The sequence below is a fragment of the Tubulanus polymorphus genome, chromosome 3, assembly GCF_964204645.1.
Source record: "Tubulanus polymorphus chromosome 3, tnTubPoly1.2, whole genome shotgun sequence".
NCBI classification, from domain to species: domain Eukaryota; kingdom Metazoa; phylum Nemertea; class Palaeonemertea; order Tubulaniformes; family Tubulanidae; genus Tubulanus; species Tubulanus polymorphus.
The window spans coordinates 23,095,932-23,121,736 of NC_134027.1; the positions used below are offsets into that span (position 1 = coordinate 23,095,932).

Genomic DNA, 25,805 nt, shown 5'->3' on the forward strand with positions numbered 1-25,805 from the left:
ACTAGAGTACTGACATTATACAAGTATTTTGAAGGGAGTTTAAGATGGGGGATGAAACCTTTGTTTAGGTTGACAGAGCCGTCGGAATGAGTGATAATTAAAGCAGATTCAACTATGTCTCTTTTAGTGAGATTGATGTTGGCAAAAATAATATTGGCTCCAGGAAAATCAAAATTATATCCGATTTCAAAGAAGGGATACCCCATTTTACTTATATCACCCCATTAAAAACATCCCGTTTATGTTCCCTGATTCTTCCCAGTTTCACCAAATATAGAAAGTTTACAATCAGATCAGTTGATTCTATTAACTCGACAATGGACATTAGGGTTAAGATTGTTATTGGAGCAAAATAAAGAAATTTTATTGATATACTTGAAAATGAAATCGGTATTCAAATCATGAGGAGCCGGTTCGAATTTTTCATGACAATGACAAAAGGAACTATAATTTTGATTTTAGGCTTTAACGAACTAATGATTACGTGGTCGCGAAGGAGAGAAAAACTTTTTTTGACATTGTGAAGCGCTTTCTCTAAATCTTTGTCCGGGTATGCAAGTTTTCAAAAAAAGGTTGAATATGCTACTAAAATACAGCGTTGTACACAAGAGTAGAGTTGACCATGATTCTGGAGCATTTTTGGGTGGCTATAGCCCCTTAATTCCCCAACCAAAAATGCAAGGGAGCACTTTTATCCGATAGTTTACTTTGTTTATCCGATAGTTTATTTTGAAATTTTGAAATTTGCCATCAAACCTTTTTAACGCAAAAGTGGAATTGGGCTCTCCTACTATGTAAAATCTAACGGCCTAAACAGTTTTTATCACAAATCCTACGTGTATAAGTCCCAAGGGAAACACCCTGAACAACCACCGCTTTAAGGTAAGTTTGAGTGAATGGAAAGAAATTCAGGTAGGATTCACAGTTGAAGGTTTATGAAAAACAGAGAAACCTAATCTCGAATTAAGCTTTTGTATGAGAACATCCAAAAATGCATTTTTCCATCGAAGGAAAACTTTAAGGAAGGATAAAGGATATTAGGAAATGTCAAAAAATAGTCAAGGTCGAGATCAGTTGATACTAAACATAATGTGTAATCGCCATTAACTGAACCATAGAAGAGGCGCGAATATATAGGGGTCAAATTTCACATTCAATGTGTTCCCAAAAAGGTAAGCTAGAATAGGTGATAGGGGGTTGCCCGTAGCGAAATCACATATTTAATCAAAGAAATTGCCATCAGTTTGGAAAATAGGCTCTTCGAAAAGTACATAACTCTAAAAGATCAATGAAACATACGTTTGATACAATCTAAAGCGAGTTCCACTGGAAGGTTAGTGAATAGAGAGACTGCATCAAACGAGATGAATGTATGCATTAGGGATAATGTGACGTCTTGTAATAAATCCGTATCGTGTTTGATATGAGAACCAGAGAACGAACCAAGTACGTGAAGGAGAAAGCATTTTGGCAATAATCGATTGGAATAATCGATTAAGAAAAATAATTAGAGGGAGAGCCCTTGCCGATAGGACGTAAAGCGACATTACTTTTATGAATCTTAGGGAAGCCGTAAGCGTATGGTAAATTTCATAATTGATTTCTTATCAGTAGGATGCTTATATACATATACTGTGTATTCTTGTGAGTCATTTCAGATTGAAGAAGGGTGGTAGCAACCACTCGAAATACGTCAAATATTTTGAATAAACTTTTTTACGGAAGCGTCCTGGGGACATCATTTACGAGCAATAAAAATTTTATTTTTTGGTGAGATATATCTCAACATAAAATCATTTACGGTTAATACATAGTTTTGCCGATTTTATGTCGACTCATTATCTCGACATAAATTCAGAAATTTTCCTCTTAAATTCAAAATTCGATTTTCTGCCGAGAACCACCGCCGTCCTGGAGAAATCTTTTATGAAAAACGAAGAATTGATTTTATGTCGAGTAATCATCTCGACATTAATTCATTCACCATTAATAAAAAGTTTAGCCGAATTTATGTCGAGTTATTATCTCGAAATAAATTCAATTTTTTTATTAATCGTAAATGAATTATGTTGAGATGTAACTCGACATAAAATCAGCAAAACAACGGCAAAACATTTTATTTAATTGTAAATGAATTTATGTCGAGATGATAACTCGACATAAATTCAATTTTTGTTTTTCATAAAAGATTTCCCCATGACGGCGCTGGATCTCGACGGAAAATCGAATTTTGAACTAAAGAGGAAAATTGCTGAATTTATGTAATGAGATATCATTCAATTGTTTATCATCCTTACCTACTACAGTAACTACTGTTCTACTTTCTGAAAACATGTTCATGTATTCACATGCCCATCCTCCAGCATCAGACATATGTACATTAGTTATACGTAAACCGTAACGTCCAGCTGTTATGTCACATTGTCCAGTGTACCGAGATTCACTAATAGCGCCACGAGGACAGTTTGTCTTATCAAACGAATACTGTACAGTAGGGGTACTGAATGTCATTCTGTAACCGCAGAAATCTTTACTGGGTGGTGAAACCTGACATTGTACGTCAGTGGTGCCACCTAGTGTTACAACTGCTGGTGTTACAACTGTCGTGATTGTCGTGTCCGCTGCATCTATACAATTCTGCTGCTGTCCTAGAATTATTCAATCACCTTTAAACATTTAAAATCGTTCATGTCATCGTGTTCCTATTAATCTAATCTTTTACAAGTAATTTGTACTACATTGGCCGGGACATACGAAAATCAACGCTATACCGCGAGGTTCGTATTAAGCCATTTCGTATTAACGAGGTTCAAATGTATATGCACCAAACGATGATCTCTAGCGAGAGTCCGAAACTTGGTGCATTTTCATCTTGATTCTTGAAAAATTAATATTCGATTTAAAGTTTTAATTTGTGTATTTACGTAGTGCGTCTCAAACTCATTAAAGACTGAAGAACAATAGCTAAATACTAAGTAAGCGACGAACTAAGGGTAATGATACAAGTAGAAGAAAATTAACAACCATTGGTGAAACAATATCTGATTGGTTTAAACGATATTTAGAACATCTTTCACTCATATAACGGTAGATCAAGTCTGAAAAGTTTCTTTTAAGCTATGAATTTATTCGTCCAACGTTTCGACTATACCCCAATAGGCATCTTCAGGAATAACGAGTGAAAAAAAATATGACACATAATGCCATCGAGAACAAAGGAACCGTGTTTCTCATCACCGCGCACGTCCGAAGAATCAGTGACGAATATCTGGTAAAAATAGCGCTCGAATAATTGAATAATTTCTGTTGGTTTCTTTTCAATGCGAAAAAATGGAATGCTCAATAGAATCCTTGTTCATTATTATTTCTTTTTCGTACTTGGAATTATGTAATGTGCATTATCAGCAATGGTTATTGATGCGATGTAGATAGATCGGGGTTTAAAACTGTCATTTGCCCTGACATTGGAGATTTCGGTAAGCACAATCCAAAAGTAAAGACTCGGTTCCCTCATGCCATCTTCAGTGCATTTTCTACCTAAATCAAAATAAGGAAGTTGACTCCCTCAGGCTCCTCTTCAATCCCCCTTTCATTACAAGGACTAAGTAGAAATGTATGCCCCCCGCGTCACTTTGGAGAAGCCAGTGCACAATGAGAAACACGGTATGTATTTTGAATGGCGTTATGTGGTAGTATTTACCTGCTGTAGATCTCACGCAGAGAAGAACAATCACAAACACACACCAGACTACCGGTACATTCTGAATATATATTAGAACAATAAATTACATGTGTTTGTCATAAATAAAGTTTTCATTTCTAAATCAATTTAATCGACGTCTTGTTCGTGGACTTAAAACGATTTAACTATTTATAACCATACGTACATATATTTGTAATCGCAAACAGCAATCTATGTAAGATCTATTGACGAATAAGCCACCATAATTGATTTACGTATCTAAACTCGAAATTTTTTGGATCATTTCATTAATGGCCTTTGCTTTGATGTTGGAGAGCCTAAACAATTCTAAAGCCGTGCTTAAATAAAGTCAAGTCGTGTAAAAATTAATTTGAGTAACTTATGAATCTGAATATGTAGGCCTATAACCTTTTTTTATTCAACAAATCCATGTACGCAACTAACATATTTTTGGAACTAACACAATTTTCTTGCAGTTGTGAAGTGACTGTGGTGGCTATAAGTAAGAAGCCAGTGGCCTATACGCGTGTTTACGATTTTACTGCATTATATAGGCCTACATGTACTCACTTGGATGCGTTGAGTGTTCATTTTTTTCCAAATTTCCTGATGATCAACATATCGATTATTTTGAAAGAAGAAGTTATAGCAAAGTTTTCAAGTATAAACACTCGCTTCCTTTCAACGTCGCAATCAAACACGTATGTCAAACCTAAGCCTAACGATTGCGAGGTAATAGAATCACGTAGACGAACACAAACCGGTAATCCAAATTTAGAAAACGTCTAATCAAAGAGAAACTTCGAAACTGAAAACGTCTGGTCGATTTTCACTTCCTGGTCGCATTATACACACTAGATTTATATCTACACATACCAACATACAATGTAGACCTACCCGCGGCGTATGTGCCTAGTTGACAGCAGTACGAATTACTTGACGACATTCTTCTGATTTATAATGCCTACACTCTATACATAAACAGCTATTATAGTCCTATATTCTTGAATGTTATTGATTAAGTATCTTTGTTCATTGCGGTAAAAACCCACTCAGTATAGGTCTTGTATTTTCGTGTTAACAACGGCATTCAACACTGAATATCGATGATGAAAATGACTCTTGTCTGCATTATTCGCTATATTTACCTAACTTCCTGGTCGGAATAGAAATAGTACGTCTTTTTAAATATTCATTCGAAAGAAATTCTTAGCGCTGTACGTAGTGTTGATTGATATCAGCAGTTTACTTGAATATTGTAAGTTTATCGTTTTACTTTCAAGTCTTTATTTTTTTCAAATCTTACATTCGCTTTGCTGTTGTTTTCATCAACGTAATTAAATCACCAAACTCAATTGCCAAAGGTCAGAAAAATCTTTTTATCTTAATTTTTTTCAGTGTTATCACATTCCATTATAGTTGAAATTTGTGGCTAATTTAGACGCAGCCCACGGAGGTGTTCTGTGGTTCTTTGAGAAGCAATTCCATAGAGCATGCATAGATCATAAGGTAAGGATTAGAGTTACGCTAAATTCACCCAAATTCCATCCTCGCTTGCCAGGGGTCCGGTATCACTCCCGAACTCGCTTCCACCAGCCCCCTGGCCTCACGAAGCGTGATTTCATTACTGGCGCTGTTGTGCATGACGTCATATATCGATTTGCGAAATATTTCCTGGTTCAGTAAAACGTTCGCTGATTGGTCCATTTAACGGGAAAACCAATAGAAGCCTAAAGTCGTTTGTTACAAGCGCTGTGATTGGTACGACCGGATTCTGGTCGGCTAGTAACGACTCCAACGACTCGTGAGGTGAAGGGGTTTGGCGAACAGCTTTATCGTTGTGGATTCGAATCCCTTGACGGGTGAAGATGCCCAAATTCTGAAGATCTAATCAAACTCTTTATGTAGTTCCATTGGTTAACATATAACCTTGTGACTGATGAGTACGGAAGCGTCTTGGGGGACATGAGAATTTTTTTCTTCTGATTTATGATTCATGAAAAAAAAGATTCAGGTATTTTTTTATGAGATATATATAACTCTTCAGAAAATCGATTTAGAAATTAAAATAATTTTTTCCCATTTACCGACGAGATATATCTCATCAAAAATTCTAAATCTTTTTCATTGATTCATACGTAAATACATTTCGAAGCATGAAACACTGCCGTTTTAGGGCCATCGTTTGAATTAAAAACATTCTTTCGATTTTCGAATTAAAAAACAGAAATACGTACGATTTTCTAATATGGAAAACGATTACATTCGATTTATGAAGAACGAAATGAAGATACGTCCAATTCATGAATTAAAAAGTAGAGATACATTTAGTTTATGAATTGAAATATATAGGTACATATGATTTTTCAATTAGAAAGAATATTGGTTTTGAATAATAAGATCTAAATTGAGCTAGAATTGCATCACACATATTTGTCTTAACCAGAGTTGAAACCCACATGATTGCACACGTCTGAACGCATCGGGGTGGAAACGAAGACTGATTTCTTTATCTGCTTTGTTGCCGCGTCGTCGATTTCGGTGACTATTCCGTCGAGTTCAGAACTCACAGTAACTGATGAACTAACTTCCAACTTCTCGCAGTTCTAATCTAATCCTGGTAAGATTTGATATTGACCAGTGATGAACGAGGGCCCACATGTACATATTTTGGTTAAGTAGGTTCGTTTTGGTTAATAGGTATTCCATACGTTTAAATTCGAGACCTTAACTTCGCTCTATTTTAGATCTGCAACTTTCTTCGTTGCAGTTATTTTTACCAAAGTAGTTGACAATCGAAACGATTTCCATCAAACTCCCAGGAAGGAGATAATTTTTGATTTTGCTTATGACACGTAGAAAGATATTGGTTTTTCTTAAAGAAATACAGTTGGACCTCGTTTTTACGAATCTAGCAGACAACAGTGATATCTCAGTGTTAAAACAGTTCTCTTATTGAACCGAGTCGTACTAAAACTTTGAAGTCATTTTTTGGAATTGTGGAGCCTGATGTAGATTCGAATTAAACATGTCTCTTTTCATAATATACGGAGCCCCGGCGGGGGGGGGGGCATATTGAGAAATAAACATATTTTTTTCGTTCGAAAGATTTAATCTTTTCGTTCGGACAAAAGGTTTTTCGTTCGAACGAAATGATTTCGTTCGAACAAAATAATCTTTTCGTTCGAACGAACAAAAACATGTTTATTTCTCACCATGTCCCCTCCGGGGCTCCGTATTAATAGATGTATATAGATGAAAATAGAAAAAAACGCAATATTCACGACGGAATTTGAATTAATACAAACACGTACATTGCATTTATAAGAAAATTAATATTTCTATTAAAAAATAGAAAATTCTGCAAAAGCGTTTGCAATGGTGTATTAGATCATTAGATATATAACAAGCCAAACAAATCGTAATACGAACAATTGAGTATCAAAATACCAATCTAAAAAGCCCTAGTGCAAAAATATCCGCTTATTTAAATCCCAGTATAACATGAAAAAAATACCATTAGAAAAACACTATGATATCAACATCTTTTTATCACACTTGAAAATACGTGCATTGACATTCCCTTATCAGATACACGTCAAAGAAATCCATCAAAGTGTCAATGGCTATAGGCGTTTAGTAACGGTATAGTTCTACCTAAAGATAGGTGAAAACTATCAGGTTTTGTGAAAAAAGTAGTTCCTTAATTGATTCAATTGATTAAAACTTTTTTAAAACTATCAGGCGTTGTGTAACAGGTAATTCTTAGAAATATTATGAAAACTATTGTGACTGCGTAAAGGCAAATAACTAGGGCTCCATGGGCCAAGTTAGCATTAGAAAAGAAATCTTTTTTTTCAAAGAAAGAACTATGAACCGCTTAACGCTGTACAAATCTCGTCCAGTTCACCAAATAATTTTTGCACCAGAAGGAATCATGGGTTTACGCTGGTAAAGGCTAAACAAAAATGATACCTTGTCTCTCCAAATCGGCCGGGTCATTCTTGAAAAATATCATAAAATTTGTAAACAGTTCATTTCTTTAGCTGCCGGGTCTGTAATGGAAAATTGATCACGATTTTAAAAAAAGTATTGTACAGGGTAGATAGGCGGCCGGGTCAAATTTAAGTTTAGCAGAGCGGAAAAAACAAGGTATCATTTTTTTAGCCTAAGACAGTGTACTAGCCTGAAATTATTGCGATCCAGTCCCAACCCACCTCATCAAAATGATGCTGGTTACATTCTAAAAATCCCGTTCAAGTTGCTCGGGCTTAAGTTAACTGGAGGACAGAATTGAATGAAATGACCAATCGAAACTTTATGAGGACGGCCACCTTTTCAAGGGAGGGTAAGCAATATCACACCAGCTATTTCAATAAGATTTAAAAAAAGATAAATAATATCAGACCAATATACACAGTAAATATTTGTAAAGAATATTTGCATCATTGTATAATACAGCTGCATAATTAATTGTTAAATAACAACGCTGGCCATCAATAAAATGTCGAAACTACAGTTCGATGTGGACTGTTAATATTTTGACGATGTTTGGATGGCGGAGCGATGTGATTTGGTCTATATCTCGCGTGTTGGCTGCCAAGAATACTTTGGAAACATCGTGATGTAGATGGAAAATTGGAATGTGAATTTACAGTGCAGAAAAAGAACTGACGGATATAACCGGTGGTTAGAGAAATTTTGGTGAGGTTGATGTCAAAGAAACTGTTAGAATTGATAGGTTGAATTCGGAAAGTAAAACCAACGTATGGCAAAGAGAAAACTATCTTCTCTTAATATTACAAATAATTGATAATAAATCAGTGAGCTCACAATTAGATATTAGGCAATATTTTGTATAGGCATTATTGATAATGATATCTAGTTACTGTATTAGTCCTATTATAGAAAAATGTATAAATGTACTATGTTCTTGTATAAAATACCTTATCTGCGTTTAGTCAAGTTCAGTTCTCAGATTTCCCTCTGACATTTGTTCCCAAACCCATCGTGGAGATTTTGCTTTTTTCCAATTTCTATGTAGCAAGTGTGTTTTTTTTACACAGATTATGCATACAAATCGAAGGGCTTTACATCATATTTCAGCATTTTCCCTACTACATTGAAAACTGATAGAAACCAGCCATATTATGTCAAAATGTTACAAAAATAGACGCCAGATCCCATTCCGCCATGTCATCCGTTGATATCTGATTCGACGGTTCTAACGTTTCAAATGAAATACGTAATTTAACTTTGAAACCTAATCGAGAACTGTAGAGCTGGATGCAGAAATGGCTCTGCTAGATATTGCGATTGTTCTAGGGACGGACTGCAAAAGAGATCACGAAGACTTGTGAAAACAAAAGGACCTGATCGAGGCCCAGGAATTACACCAGACATTACGTCGACAGTCGTATGATATCAGTGATAACATGCTACATACAATCCCTAGAACCTCGCTCGACTGAACACAATGGATGAGACAATAATACAAAAATCAACAACTCTTTTGACAATAATACAAAAATCAACAACTCTTTTTCTGCTGCTCTTCTTCTTCACGTTGTCTGCGTCGTTCGGCCTCTTCTGCTTCCAAACGAGCGACAAGTTCAGCTTGAACTTGCGGCTCAACGACGCGACCGAGTTCCGAGTACGTCGAAAAATCCTCGAAATCACCGATCAGTACACCAGGGGGCGCTTGATTTTTGACGTTGTTAACGACGTGTAGATAGATCGGTTCTTTTCTCAGTTCTTCTACATCGTCTGCATTGAATGCAGGGTTGTCGACACCACAGTTAACGTACTTCACGATATCCCCATCGTCATCGTTGTAAACGTCTTGATAAGGATTCGCTTCGTCGCCAACTGTTTGATAGGGATTTTCTGAAATCATACGCGTAACAACATTTAGTGAATTCAATAAACAATCCGTCAAACGATTCAGTTTGCCAGTCTACATCTGGGAATTGAAGGTTCCATTAAATCTATCAAACCCTCCCGCATAAAAGTGTCTGCTTTCTAAAATGCCCATGACATCTTCAAGTCTGCCCACTAATGATTGGATATTCATTTCACGCCCTATTTTCCACAGTAAACTCTGCCTTACTTGGACTTCCTTTGTTTTTTTCCCTTTTAGAAATTGTACTTCAGAGTTAGCGTATCGGACATCGCACAAAATTCTGATTCTCTCGTTAGAATCGGTGTAAACGTAGAACTCACCCATTTCGTAGTTTTCATTTTTCTCTGCTTTTTTCGCCTTCTTTCCTTTACGCTTTTTGTTTTTATCGACTTGTGAGTAAAGTGGTTCTGCACTATCTACCGACCCTGAAGAGAAAACACGGGATGTGAATATTTTAGAAACAAACTTCACGTCATACTTTTTCTCGAATATCTAATTTGGGATTTCATTTTGTGTAGCCAACACATTTTTTTCTTCGAAAAAGTTTCTGAATGTGCTTTTGCTACAAATAAAATCCCTTTAGTATAGATTTCATTCTATGCATTTCACCTTTCGTTTTCTTTTTCTTGCTTTTATCCACATTGGAGTAAATTGGATCAGTACCGCTTGCACCATTTACGACTGAAAATAAGCCACAAGTTTGAAAAAAAACGGCAAAATCATTGTCATTTCATCTATTATTCCTGACAACATTCGCATTATTTATAACAACAACGATTCAGTAGTAATACTAAACTGGGAGCCGTGATATCAATGATTGAGGAAAAATAAAATCCCTTTAGTATTGATTTCATTCTATGCTTTTACCTTTCGTTTTCTTTTTCTTGCTTTTATCCACATTGGAGTAAATTGGATCAGTACCGCTTGCACCATTTACGACTGAAAATAAGCCACAAGTTTGAAAAAACCAGCAAAAAGAATTTCATACAATTCTATTCGAGAAAATCATTGTTATGTCATCTATTATTCCTGACAACAATCGCATTATTTACAACAACAACGATTCAGTAGTAATACTAAACTGGGAGTCATGATTTCAATGGTTGAGGAAAATCATGATTAGTTTCTTAACAAAGCTTTTTCATCGAAAGTGACTTTATTGATTCTGTACAAATTATCACGCATTTCTACGGCAATTGACGGCACTCTTCGTGTTTTCAATGATTTCAAGGAATCGGTAAAATCATGATTAGTTTCTAATGTAAGCCTCTAATGGAAGGTACCGTAGTCTATGCACTAATGGTGGCATGGAATTGTGCGCGACCAATTATTTCATTAAATCTTTAGTCTAATACATCGTAAATAAAAATCGTAGCGGAAAATGCTTTTTGATTTTTTTTTTCACTTTATCTAGTTGGTTTTCATAAAACGAAATTTGAAAGAGTAAAACTATTGCCATTTCCTCTATGTAACTATGTGTATCGGTAAGTTCTTCGTGAATATACGGCACATGTAATCCTGCTATTCTAAGAGCATTTCACCAAATACGTCGATCGGTTCCTTGGTATCATTCTAGATTTGACAAACACTTGTTTACCTTGATTCTGATTTCGTTTTTTCTTTTTGTCAACCTGTGCGTAAATCGGTTCTCCTGAAAATAATAGAATTCAAAATCTATTCCGATCGCCTCTACCATTCTTCTGGTCAATGATCGAGGAAACGATAGGTTTTTATAGATTGAGCCATCAATATTGTATCATTTGGCAATTCCCGAATATAAGTGATCACTGTACACTACCGGACATTCCCGAACATTACCGATCACTTCGATCATTACATCCAAAAATACGAACTTGAATTCGCTACACTTTAAATCAAGCTTCGGACTTAGATATTGAGATAATGAATACGTTAATTGATTCGCGGCTCGGAAATACTCGGTGGTTTTACGGAGATATCCGGCAATATCGATCGGTCCAAAAAATCTATAAAGATAGGGCATTGTAACATAAAGATAAAACTCTTACCAGTTTTCTTGACTCCATCTTCTGAAACTGCGAATATAGAAATGGATTTATTTAAGTACTTATAATGTATTAGTTCTAATTCAGTTATGACAATATTTGTGATACAGTAATACTACGTAAAATCCTACAATTGTAAATTGGCTAGAAAAGTTCATTCTAAAATTACTCGTGATAATCTGGGGGATTACTGCCACCCTCCTACGAACACTCTTTACTTTAAAGGGAGACGGATGAAGGAGACTTTTAAGATAGAAGCAGAGTGTTAGCAGCCACCCGCAATTTTTTCGATGATTCTTTTAACAAACCTTCCACTCAATTCAGTAGATCAGAAAATATCTTTATTTCAATAATGACGAAGTCTCAATGAAATGAGGAAATGAACCGATTGCTTACCAAGATCGTCAATGTTCGAATACGGATCTGAAAATGTGAAATACGTTTAAGCAACTCATAGACGGCATTGTGATTGAAGAATATTTTATAAAAGTCCGATCTTTAACTTAAAAACTCTGTGCTGAAGATAGAAAATATTTTTTTTCTTTTTCTTTTGCCCATTCGGGATCTAAGAGGACAAAGACAAACGTGAATTTCAATAGTATTTTTCTCTGAAGAAATAGAAAACCCTAATAATTTGTGCCAATTTTGATACTAACTAAGAAATTCTCGAAACATTTAGGGATGCGATATAACTATAAATATTGTGGAGATAACGTAGTTCATAATGAAAATTAAAAACTGGCTGACAAAGATTTTCAACAATAATTTGTGACATGAAACCTGTTGCAATAATCTGTTTGCGTAAATTTTCGGCGTGTAAGAAAGTTGTAAAATTGTGACATTACCGAAGTCATCGGTAGTGACGTGATTATCTTTGGTCGGTGGACTTTTAGGTTTTTTGTTGACTCGCGCGTACACGTCACCTAACAAGGAAAAGACAAACAAATATTTGAAAAAATAAATGTTTATTGTTTAGGTGAGATGAAAGGTTTAAAGTGGCAAATTTTACCTCTAGGTCCGGCTACATGTCCATCGATATCGTTATAGTTCGGAGGAGGAACTGAAGCCGGACTGAAAAAAAGGGAAACACACCATTTTGTGGCGATCGCCCGGGCTGGAAAGGGAATCTCTGACATGGAATTAAGTTAAACAAATAGGAATTGAAATCTCTAGTTTCTACCTTCTCGAGCTATTTTTTGTCCAGATCCATTGACCTTCTCGACGCCTTTTCACGAATAGCAACACGAACACAATGACGATGAGGGCGAGCAACAATACACCCACAACAACACCTCCGATCAGTGCAACATTGGTAGTAACTAAGAGGATAAAAAATAAAATGTGCAAACTATGACAAGAAAGTATCGATGTGCCTGAATTTCACCAGAGATATTTTTCATTAAGAGTGAACTAGCAAAATGACTATAGGTATGGGATATCTATGCATTTATTTGTTTTTTTATCTTTCTTTTCAACGTTTGGATCTTGGTTTACCGACACTAACCCGCAAATATTTACCTGGAATTTCTACCCGATGGCTCAGAATTACGTCACTACTCTCAATTACAATCAGTTTGTAACTGTATGCTTTATCGGGATCGATTTTAATCTCAATACTAATCGGCCCACCAGTACTTTCTTGTTTCGTAGAATTAAAACATTCGTTTGTATGTTTGATACAGTATTTCACGTAGACGCTGTACTTCGACGGAAACGACGACATTTTTATCAGGACACTATTTCCGTACTGTGTTACTGTCGCTTGCTTCAATACGGTGTTTATAGCGCTTGGAATAGCTAGAAAATTAGAAACCATGAATTCGATTTCAAAAAAGACCGGAAAAAATTATATCATCAACACAATCATCTAGACTGGAGTACGTGCAGCCAATCCCACTAGCTGGAAATAACAGCCGAGTTAGAATTCTCAAGATCGGGGATCAAGGAGGCACGTATGTCGCTACGTATTTGCATTCCGATATTCGTATCAGTAGGAAGCTCCTGGACTCTGTTTTTGGGCTTAAAATGATGCAACATCGAATGTGAATGATATCGGAAAAGTTAACTGGTAAAATAATCCGAAACAGCTTTTCGTTCGATTGTCGTCGTTGACGGTAACAATCACGAAATGAGGAATTTCCGAAAATGAGGAATTTAACTCAGCGAAATTAACTTTATTAATTTCACATAAAGAAATGTGCGTTAAAGTAATCGAACGAGCTTAAGGATAGGCCTGTATTTATATCTTACTAAACTTACATATCTTACAAGTCTCCAATCTTACCATTTGTTCTAGTTGTAACTATATCAGTAAATGGACTCGTATTATCACCGGGATTTAAGTTGACACTTTTCACTTTGAACTGATAATCAGTTGATGGTTTTAATCCGGTTATTTTCGTTTGCACCAGTTTTCTATAACCGGGATCGGGTATTTCAGCTTTATTCACGAATTGTGTAGCATCCGATACCCTGTAACTGACGGCGAACGTTTGTTTGGCACCACCCTCAAATTCAGAAACCCAACTCAGCGTCACAGAAACAGCTGTTTTTGCAATAACTGACAGATTTGACGGTGTTTGGGGAGGTCCTGAAACCACAAGAAAAAAAGAAATTCGTTTTATAGTTCGCACGCTGCACTAATTTATTGGGATCCCAGTTCAGCAAAATGCAGTCTCGTGTTATTCAGAGTGTTACTCCGGTATTAATCTGAAGCCTGGGCCCAGCATCCCTCCAGACATCCGACTACTCAAATATTATCAATTGATGAACGACTAACAGAAGAGTTATCATTGAAAATAGGTTTCAGGCTGCAATCGATATTTGCAGGTTTTATTAGAATTGATAAGTGGTAAATAGTGCTATAGTGCAAATGACTGCGAATTTCTGAAAACAACATATCTTTCGAAATAGCACATGATTCTTACCAGTTTCTGTGAGTTTCAGTGTTATATCTATGCTACCAACTGAATTATTGAGTCTACACGAATAGGATCCATAATCAGATGCCTGAACTGATTGTATGTTGACATCCCACTGCGTTAAACTGGTATTTTTCATTACATGGCGGCCCTTTGTTGAATTGTGTCTACAGTTGAGAGTTGTCGCTAGCGGATTTGCATCGAAGTTTATCGTAAATCTACCACTTTCTCCTATATTTGCGGCAACGGGTTCAACTTGTGAAGAAAGCTGCGGTGCATCTATTGTAGAATTAAACTAAATATGTAATATTGTATCTAGTGTATATAGAATAAAAAGTTTCTAAAAAATACAAGAGTAATTTTTTCAGCACTTGAAATATGAAAGAATGTACAGTGTAGTCTCAAATGAAGATATGTACCAGTTGCACTAATGCTATGAGGAATTTGATCCCCTTGAGTAACGGAGTAGAATTAAAACAAAATACGGATGAAATTTGGAATAGAACTTAGAATAAAGATAGATGAATTGCTGAGAATGTTTTCCTTCGATGCGAAGTAATTATGTCCCCCGGACGCTGTCGTTGTACTGTGTAACTGGTTGTTTACATTGGACATCGGTAATAAAATATCACTAATATATGGAGTAAAGATCACTTGTGAGAATACAACGACGCTTTCGTAGGGCTTTTATTTGTTAACTCTAAGATGAGATAAATATCAGTTCACTATAGTCATACTGGTTTTTTTACAGCGGACATCGACGATAAAAAGTAACTGATAAATGGAGTAAAATTCCCTCGTATGAAATCATATCAGTTTTTTACAAGTTTTCTGTGACGAATTCATCATTCGTGGATTTGATTGATATACGGTCATCTGATATACACTAACTACTATGTTTTACAAAATTAAAAGATAATTTTTCATTTTATTGCCTCAGTAATCCAAGACCTCTACCGAAACGGCTACGAATACATCTGATTATTGTGCATCATCATTTATCAAGAAGATAAATCGCCTATTCAACACTTACACAATATAGACAACGTCATGGATGTGTTGACACCATTGACAGGTTGACTGTTTTGATAAGCTGAACATCTATATTGTCTTCCATTTTTATCCTTATCAGTTGGTACTACTAGACTACTAGTAGATGCCCGTGCACTGTGAGATCCGGGTTTATGATTTACTGTTGGATTGGGTGAAATATCTGTCCAAGTTGTCGTCCCAGAGCTGTACGCCCAGACAATTGTAGACACCGGGTTACTTGAGTCAGTTGTACACGTCAGAGTTTTTGATGTACCGTGAACAACTGGACCGTTTGGAATTTCAGTCAGTGTTATTGACTCTGGTGGAACTGAAGATATAACATTGAAAGTCATGATTGATACTTTTTATTGGATGGTCTAATGCAACGTCAGCTCGTGTAATATCGGCTTTTTGGCACAAGGAGGTAAAACTGTACGGACAATAAACTGATAACATTTTTCTTACTCCGCGATATTTCAAGGTCGTAGGCAGTACGACTGTGTATTGATAAGCCGGTTTTCGGTCTCTATTTTCGATTAGAAACTTGTCTAATAAGAGACCACAGAACCAGTGTAATTGAGATAGATTGGTTGCCTGTCGAACTCAGGGCAACTTGCATTTCCTGTCCGTTTGAAAAGACAAGGCATCCAGTCTATGTTCCTGATACCGATGTACCGAATCACGCATGCGCCACACCTCAGTAGGAAGTAAACACTGATGATATACACTGACATACGCAATGGTCCGTCCGTCGGCACTGTTTTATACGACGGCGTCCTAGAGACATTAATCTATTTTTTATTTTCACTTTTCCGGCCATAATTATCTGCGTGTTTAGAAAGGCGCAGAAAAGTCTCCCATGAATACGATTGCTGATCCAGGCCATGACCGCAAAATTTCTAATGCACAAATTAAAACGGCAAAAACAGGGATTTGAGAAAATTGTCAGCTTTTCCTGACAATTTTCTCAAATCCCTTTTCAACGCGCTAGAAGAGGGATTTCTCACCCACGTTTGGGTGCCCTCACCAGAACAGGGTTCCATTCAGGCGCTCGCGCAAAAACAAGAAATTACGTTTTTTTTAATCTTAAGATAGGGATTGACACTATCTAATTTGATCGGTAGATTTCGTAAGATTTTTTTTTGTTTTGATTTAGTGTCCCTACAAACCTACCACATCAGCCGGGAGCAAATCAGGGGTTTCGGAAATCGAAGGACATTTACAGTTGTTGGATCGGCGGTTGAATATACGGAATATTTTGTTTGAATTGAAGTATATCTGACTCCCCGTAACCTTGATTCAAAATTATATGTTTTCTTGATTTACTTTAGCTATTCAATTTTTCTAACACGCAGAGAAATCCGGCGGACTTTTCTGCACCTTTCTAAACGCGCAGATAATTATGGCCGGAAAAGTGAAAATAAATTAATGTCCCTAGGACGCCGTCGTATTTTTAAGTCAGAATTGATTTATTTTTATAGACAAGATTACATCCAGATTCCATGAACTATGTAGACTCGACCAGAGCGGGAAGGCTGTAACTGTGTACAGAATTTATTCTAACTGCGCATGTCAGTTCTTCTATCGAAACATACAATGAGGAATAGAGTCCGAAGCCCTTAATCGTGCATAGATTCGCCCCTCTTAGTTGCAGAGTACGTATTTCTTAATACGTCGTTGCGGGGATAACGTGAACATTATATGCCCCGTTAGTGAGGAGGAAGGTCATAAAAAACTACTGTATTCCTATAACCTCAAAAATCGTACATTCAAAAGTCCTGAGTGAAGGGCATGAATTTTGCGAGAAAATTTAAGAAAAGTGTACAATTTCCTACGACAAGCGACCTTGATAATATCGCAAAGCAGGAAAAATACGGTAAACATAACATACGTACACTATCGTCCCCTTGTGTAAAACAGCCGACATTACACGATTTGACGTAACATTTAGCTGATGTTTTAACGGTAGACTATAGTATTTATCAATGTAAAGGCTAGTCAATGAAACACTGATTCAGTAAAACCAGGGAGGTGGCCACCTCCCTGGTTTTACACTCGATCTGTTGACTATTGTTTACTAATACATAATCGGCGCGTTTCTTCACTTAAGCATAATTTGTTTTCAATATTGTCTAAATCTAGGTATGTTGGACTGGAAGATAATTTGTTTCAATGAAGTGACATTTATTGTAAATACAGCGCATTTGTTGGTTTTCCGACTCAAATCGATGAATGTATAACCGTTAAACACATCACAAGCGCTATTCTACACTTACACAATACAGACAATGTCGTGGAGTTGGTGACACCATTAACAGGATAACTGTTCTGATAAGCTGTACATCTATATTGTCTTCCATTCTTATCCTTATCAGTTGATACTACTAGACTACTAGTAGATATCTGTCCACTATGAGATCCGGGTTTATGATTTACTGCTGGGTTGGGTGACAAATTAGTCCATGTTGTCGTCCCAGAGCTGTTCGCCCAGACAATCGTAGACACCGGGTTACTGGAGTCAGTTGTACACGTCAGAGTTTTTGATGTACCTTGAACAACTGGACCGTTTGGAATTTCAGTCAGTGTCATTGATTCTGGTGGAACTATAAATAATTATTCAAATTCACGCTCCTTCATTAGCAATTCAGGGAAAGCGCATTTATATGAGCAACAATCTACAACACTTCATTTGATATCTTAAATAGTGTTTCATACTTACAGTGAACGGTAATTGTTGCATCATTGCTAAGATTTCCAGTTTGACATCTGTATTGAGCCTGATTCATAGATTTAGTTGCAGTCATAGATAATGTGCTAGTAGCCATAAACCCGTGATAGGCTGCACTAGTTTGATTCGTAGCTTGTTGAGAGTCAAGTAGTGTCCATGTTGTAGAGGAATATTTGAACCACTGAATCTGTACAGCCGGGTTTGACGAGTCAGTTGTACACTCCATCTGTTGATTATTGTTAAATAATACATGATCTGCCGGTTTCTTCACCATTGTCAGCGATGTTGCTTGAACTAGAAATAATTTGTTTCAATATTCTCATAATCCGAGGATGGTGACGAAACAAAATCACGTCAAAAATAGAATCACATTCACTTCACGAGGTTACGAGTTATTTGTAAACAATGTACAGTACTTACAGTTGACAGTTAATATGAATTTATTAGAAATCATTGGTGTTGATATACCAGCCCCAGAAGCTGCACATTGGTATTCTGCCTGGTTATCTGTTTTAGTGACGGATGTTGAATATGTTAGAGGGCTAACTCCCTGTTTCACAGTGCTGCCCCCTGTAGTTATGGTGAGGTTCGGTACCGGGTTACCCCCTGTAGCTGTACACGTGAAGTCAACGGAAATGGAATCCCGGACTGGTGACGTCGGTCCTTGTAATGCAACACTGCTTGGCGGATCTGAAATGGACGAGAAAAATATTTCGCCAGCGGAAAAAAATTGAAGGTTTGAAGCCGAAACGTCAAGATTCAAAATAGAACGAATTTCATATAAATTCTCAATTCACTCTCATTAATGAACCTCTACGTGTAGTTTAGAAACAGGTTTCATTTGGTAAATAATCCGGTGCGAAATATTTTCGAATGATCTGAAATGATATATTTTAGAACTAATGTATTTTAAACTTACAGTGAACAGTAATTGTTGTATCTTTGTAAATACTTCCAGTTTGACATCTGTATTGAGCCTGATTCATGGTTTTAGTCGCAGTAATAGATAATATACTAGTAGTCACAAACCCGTGATTGGTTCCAGTAGTTTGATTCGTAGCTGGTTGAGAGACAAGTGGTGTCCATGTTGTAGAGGAATATGTGAACCACTGAATCTGTACAGCCGGGTTTGAAGAGTCAGTTTTACACTCTATCTGTTGATTATGGTTTACTAATACATAATCTGCCGGTTTCTTCACCATTTTCAGCGTTGTTGCTTGAACTAGAAATCATTTGTTTCGATATTGTCAAAATCCGTGTGTGTTGACGAAACAAAATTATGTCAAAAATAGAACCGCAATTGCTTCATGGGAATAACGAGTAATTTGTAAATTATCTGCAGTACTTACAGTTGACAGTTAATCTAACTTTATTTGAAATCATTGGTGTCGGTATACCAGCCCCAGTAGCTGTACATTGATATTCTGCCTGGTTATCTGCTTTAGTGACGGATGTGGAATATGTTAGAGGGTTTATTCCCTGTTTCACAGTGCTGCCCTCTGGTGTTCTAGTTATGGCGAGGTTCGGCTTCGGGTTACCCCCGGTAGCTGTACACGTTAAGATAACAGTTGCAGATACCTGAACGGGTGACGTCGGTCCTTGTAATTTAACATTACCTGGCGGGTCTGAAATTAAAAGTGTTAAAAAGCGATTTTCTTGATCGATGAGTTATATGTACAACAGCAACAGATTATTCTGTACAATTTCATATTTCAGATTTCCTGCCCAGATTCATTTGGAATGCATTAAAAATCATATTTATTCCAAGCATAAGCTTTTGCATGAAGCTTTTTACGGAGTTATTTCTCAGATTCAAATGGATATAAAATATGAAGTATCGAGTCAAGTCATTCGTCGAGTCAAGTCATCAACAATGCATTCGCATGAATAAATTTCTCGTACGTTATTGATGATTTAATTCTTGCGGTTCGCTGGTAAGCTGCCGTATATTCTTTAAAGCCGCAACTCACCCGATCACAATCGTAACGAATAGACTTCATGTAGAGAAAATACGGTGAATATCGATCGATGGGAAGATTCATTTGAATGAAATATGTATATCTGTTATAATTAATGGGACATAAGGGGTCTAGAACACACCCGATTGAATAGGGTAAATATGCCTGAGAAGAGTCCGCGGTTAAAGGATAAACGCGTTTAGATTAATATTTTGTGGTAATCTGACGATATTTTCTTGCCTACTTCATCATTCTTGATAATTGCTTTATCCCGATGTGACAAAATGTCATTTGATAAGGATAGAATCTGAAACTTTAACATAATTCTGCCTCATAAATGCACTTCATAATAAACTCCGTAAAGGAGTCGCGCGCGTTTCCCTCAGCTTTCAACGCAGATATAGGTTATAGGTACCTATAAATATCTCGTTTCTTTATCGAAATCGATGAAACACAGATTTGAAAAACGAACTCCTTTGAATCCATTGACTGGGTTATTTCTAACAAATTTCTGTTACGAATTGCCTAATATGAATACTAGGTAAATCACGTGCGTTCATCTATCTTAACGTAATACTTACATAGAACATTGATAGCAATACTACCAGCAACTGATCCTGCTATATTCGATACGTTACATGTATAAACACCTGAATCAGTTCTACTGATTCGTGTAAAACTGAGTTTATTATTAGACTGTCCTGATAGATTGGCACCACTCCATTTATACGTCAGTCCTGTAGCTCCAGACTGTGAACTGTCACATGTGATTGTTAATTGTGAATTCTCCTGTACTTTGACGATGTTGTCGATGGCGGCGGTTGGTTCCGATGTTAGAACTGGTCCACTCGGGGGCGCTGTAAATATGAAACTATATTGGAAACTACGGGGGTTTCGGTGGTTCATTTATTCATAGATTTAGGCAATTTTAAAGAAATCATCAACATAAAAATTAATACATCAACATGAATCAGTTGTAGATCACAAAATATCCGTGATAAAACGATAAGAGTAAAATCCCACTATAAATGAATTGATAGATAAAAAGTTTAATTCGAATGTAAGAAATATTACCCTCCTTCAGTCTAAAATGACTTTAAAAAAAACGCATGTACATAAATACATTGTCTATGCATGAAATAAGATACGAATTACTGCACATTAAGTAATGGGGACAGGAGTATTGACATATTTTGAAAAACAGATGTAATGGGGGCTGAAACCTTTATTGAGGTTGACAGAGAGTTCGGAATGAGTACAAATCAAAAGCGGATTCTTACTATGTGGTGTCTATAGTGAGATTGCTGTTTGGAAAAGCAATATTGGCTCCAGGGAATTCAAAAGTATGCCCGATTTGCAAAGAATAGAGACTACTAACCCCACATATCTAATTTCACCCTCTTAAAAGCATCTCGTTTATGTTCCTTGATTCTTCCCAGTTTCCCCAATATAAAAAGGTTACAATCAGGACAGTGAGAACAGAACAGGAAAAGATACTTTTTTAGCTTTGTGAAGTGCTTTCTCTAAAACTTTGTCCGGGTATGCAAGTTTTTTTTCAAAAAAAGGTTGATTATGTTACTAGAATTTCAGCGTTGTGAACACATAAAGTGAAATTGACCCTGATTCTGGGGCATTTTTGAGCGGCCATAGCCCCTTAATGCCCCAACCAAAAAATGCAAGAAAGCACTTTTACCCGATAATTTATTTGGAAGTATTGAAATTTGCAATCAAACCTATTGTACGCTAAAATGGAATTGAAACCCACCTTTGAGCTCTCCTTCCATCTAAAATATCATTGCCTTAAAGTTTTTATCACAAATCCTTAGAAGCTCCAAGGGAAAGACCCTGAACAACCACCACTTTAAGGTAAGCTTGAGTGAATGGAAAGAAATTCAGGTACGATTCACAGCTAGTAAGTTTACGAAAAACAGAGAAACCTAATCTCGAATTAAGATTTTGTATGAAAACATCCAAAAATGGGTTTTTTCCATCGAACTCCCACTCGAAGGTAAACTTCTAGGAAGGATGAATAAAGGCTCAAGTATAGTATACAGAAAAGTAGAACGATGAGACTTTTTACAAGCAAAAATCAATGCGCCAGAGATCAGTGTAGGTTAGTTTTACTTGCCGACATCGCCAACATTGCCGACATTGGGAAAGAGATATTTAATGTCGGTTAGTTTAACTTGCCGACATCGCCGACATTGCCGACATTGGGAAATAGATATTTAATGTTGGTGACCAAATCACTACTTCAGTTTCTATATAATCATACACCGGAGGAACTACAATCCCATATACTATACTTGATCCTAAATAAAGGGAATTAAGAAATGTCAAAAGATGTCAAGGATGAGATCAGTTGACACTAAACATAAAATATAATCGACATAACTGCGCCATAGAAGAGGCGCGAATATAGGGTAAAATTTCAGATTCAATGTGTTCTAAGAAAAGGTTAGCTAGAGTAGGCGATAGAGGCCCGTAGCGAAATCATATTGCGCAAAGAAAATGCCATCAAATTGAAAATAGGCTCTTCTAGCGCATAATTCTAAAATATCAACGAGACAGTTAACTGAGGCAGGAAAATTCAAATTACAGGACGGGAGTTTGCGTCTGATAAAATCTGAAGTGAGTTGCAGAGGGATCTATGCTGTGAATAGAGAGACTGTGTCAAAAGAAATGAACTTGTTGGCATTAAGGGTAACGTGACGTCTTGTAGTAAATCAATATCATGTTTGATATGAGAACCAGAGAACGAACCAACAAAGGAGAAAGCGTTTTTTCAATCGAGGATCCAGAAAGATATCAAGAGGGAGAGCCCCTTCTTGAGATGATAAGATGCGTAAAGGGACGTTACTTTTACGAATCTTAGGGGGCGGTAAGGGTAAGTCGGTAAGCTGGGTAATCGGCTGGTCAATTTCATAATAAATTTATCATCAGTAGGATGTTTACATATACTGTGTATTTATTTGGGCAGTCATTTTAGACTGAAGAAGGGTGACAGCAATCACCCGATAGGCTATGTTTCTAATATTTCAAATATTAAACAAGTTAGCAATCAATTCCTTTATTGCGGGATTTTATTCTTATCAATCAACATGCTGCAAATGATTAGAGTACGTGTAAAATGTTAAACGTTTTACTCACGCTAATTTAATTAATAAAGCTTTAACGTTATTACTCGTCACATTTTTTAACTCGCAGTCAGTGAATTGTTCAAACCCAGATCACATGGTGAATGCAATTTCACAGTCACTCTTCATCACTGAACACGATAAGAGAAAAATGAGATATTATTGAACTTTTTATCATGCTTACCTATAACAGTTATTATTGCGTTACTATTTGGAAAAGAGTTCATGTAATCACACTTCCACATTCCAGAATCGGTCATCCGTACATTAGTGATACGTAAACCATAGCGTCCAGCTGTGACGTCACATTGTCCAGTGTACCGGGATTCAGTGATAGTTCCACGAGGACAGTTTGTCTCGTCAAACGCAAACTGTCCCGATTGGCCAGACATTGTTATTCTGAAACCGCATAAATGTTTACCGGGTGGTGAAACCTGACATTGTACGACAGTGGTGCCACCTAGTTTTAAAACTGCTGGTGTTACAACTGTCGTGATTGTCGTATCCGATGCGTCTATACAGTTCTGCTGTTGTCCTAGAAATATTCAAAACCCTCATATATATAATTTGTTGACCAATCAAAACCTTAGGCATGATGTCAAATGTTGTTGCTACACATGTATTAAGTCCCAAAAAGGCGATCAGCAATCGTATTAACCGCATTGATTTACTATGGAAATGAGACATAGGGACCGAAAATTTTCATCGTTTTAAACGGATTTTTCATGTCATCGAGTTTGCATTTTTACTAGTTATTTGTACAAATCATTGCCATACAGCGAGTTTCGTAATAGCACGTCTCGTATTAACGAGGTTCCACTGTATATAGACCATACGACGATCTCTAGAGAGAGTTCGAAACTTGGTACGTTTACAAAGAGGATTCAGTGACGAAAATCTGGTAAAGATGCATTGAGCGCTACAGCGTCTAGTGTTATAATATCTGTTGCTTTTCGGTTTTTATGAGAACAAATTGAATACTCCTGTTAAATAGAATCTTTGTTCGTTATCATTTTTCTTCTTTTTACACAGTTGGAAATTTAAGAAAATGTCATGAAATGCGCATTGTCAGTAATGGATCAGGTGATTGATGAAATTAGTGTAAATCGGGGTTTGAAACTGCCATTTGCTCTGACAGCGGTTAATTCGGCAACGATCGACAATTCAAAAAAGCAAAAACCTGGCTCCCTCATGCCATCTTTACTGCATTTTCTACCTAAATCAAAATATATGAAACGCCAGGCTCATCGTCAATCCTACTTGCATTTCACGGTAGAAATATGCCTCCCGCGTCACTTTGAGAAACCAGTGCGTGATGAGAAACACGGTATGAATTTTGAATGGCCTTAATTAGTGGTAGTATTTACCTGCTGTAGATCTAACGCAGAGAACAACAATCACAAACACACACCAAACTACCGGTACATTCTGAATATATATTAGAACAATAAATTACTTGTGTTTGTCATAACCAAAATTTTCATTTCAAAATCAATTAAATCGACGTCTCTTTGAAACGTGTTGATGGACTTAAAAACTATTTAACTATTTATAACCATATGTTTGTAATCGAAAGCAGTAATGCTAGATCTATTGACGAATAAGCCGCCTGATCTCTCTAAACTCAAAATTGTTTGAACCATTTATCAATGGAATGAAGCCTTTGCTTTGATTATGGAGAGCCTTCAAATAAAGTCAAGTCGTGTGTAAATTCGTTTGAGTAACTTATGAATCTGAATATATTATAGAACTATCGATTATTTTGAATAGAAAATCAATGTATGGAACTAACATAATTGTCTTACAGTTGAAAGGTGGCTGTGCTGGCTATTAGTAATGAGGCCAGTCGCCTATGCGTGTCTACGATTGTACTGCATTTATATATACGCCTAAATGCACTTACTTGGATGCGTTGGTCGTTCATTTTTTTCCAAATATCCTTGCGATCAACATATCGATTATTTTGAAAGTTGGACTTAAGTTTTCAAGTATAAACACCGCTTCCTTTCAACGTCGCAATCAAACACGTATGTCAAACCTAAGCCTAACGATTGCGAGGTAATAGAATCACGTAGACGAACACAAACCGGTAATCCAAATTTAGAAAACGTCTAATCAAAGAGAAACTTCGAAACTGAAAACGTCTGGTCGATTTTCACTTCCTGGTCGCATTATACACACTAGATTTATATCTACACATACCTACATACAATGTAGACCTACCCGCGGCGTATGTGCCTAGTTGACAGCAGTACGAGTTACTTGACGACATTCTTCTGATTTATAATGCCTACACTCTATACATAAACAGCGGCATTATAGTCCTATATTCTTGAAGGTTATTGATTAAGTATCTTTGTTCATTGTGGGAAAACCCACGCAGTATAGGTCTTGTATTTT

General features: G+C 36.6%; 1 protein-coding gene and 1 long non-coding RNA gene across 5 annotated transcripts; both read right to left on the bottom strand.

Annotated features, from left to right (window-relative positions):
• Positions 1-2,592: 2,592 nt before the first annotated feature.
• LOC141902836 (uncharacterized) lies at positions 2,593-4,394 on the bottom strand. Its single transcript, XR_012618954.1, has 3 exons — positions 4,274-4,394; positions 3,701-3,761; positions 2,593-2,648 (listed from the first exon to the last, which is right to left on the bottom strand). It is a non-coding gene; the product is annotated as an uncharacterized LOC141902836 (long non-coding RNA).
• A 2,525-nt stretch (positions 4,395-6,919) lies between these two features.
• LOC141902829 (nephrin-like) lies at positions 6,920-25,686 on the bottom strand. 4 transcript variants are annotated; one of them, XM_074790732.1, is made up of 23 exons: positions 25,309-25,686; positions 24,773-24,833; positions 23,590-23,940; positions 20,850-21,125; positions 19,660-19,935; positions 19,230-19,532; positions 18,731-19,000; positions 18,302-18,604; positions 17,859-18,185; positions 15,584-15,910; positions 14,557-14,829; positions 13,914-14,219; positions 13,148-13,426; positions 12,810-12,948; positions 12,639-12,700; positions 12,475-12,552; positions 12,026-12,052; positions 11,633-11,659; positions 11,203-11,256; positions 10,473-10,544; positions 10,215-10,286; positions 9,926-10,030; positions 6,920-9,589 (listed from the first exon to the last, which is right to left on the bottom strand). In XM_074790732.1, exons 1-23 carry the CDS (start codon positions 25,327-25,329, stop codon positions 9,234-9,236), a joined length of 4,365 nt encoding a protein of 1,454 aa, XP_074646833.1. In that variant the 5' UTR covers positions 25,330-25,686; the 3' UTR covers positions 6,920-9,233. The 4 variants fall into 4 exon arrangements, with proteins under 4 accessions (XP_074646833.1, XP_074646836.1, XP_074646835.1 ...); XM_074790735.1 differs by lacking the exon at positions 17,859-18,185; XM_074790734.1 differs by lacking the exon at positions 12,026-12,052 and having other exon boundaries at positions 11,633-11,650.
• Positions 25,687-25,805: the final 119 nt, after the last annotated feature.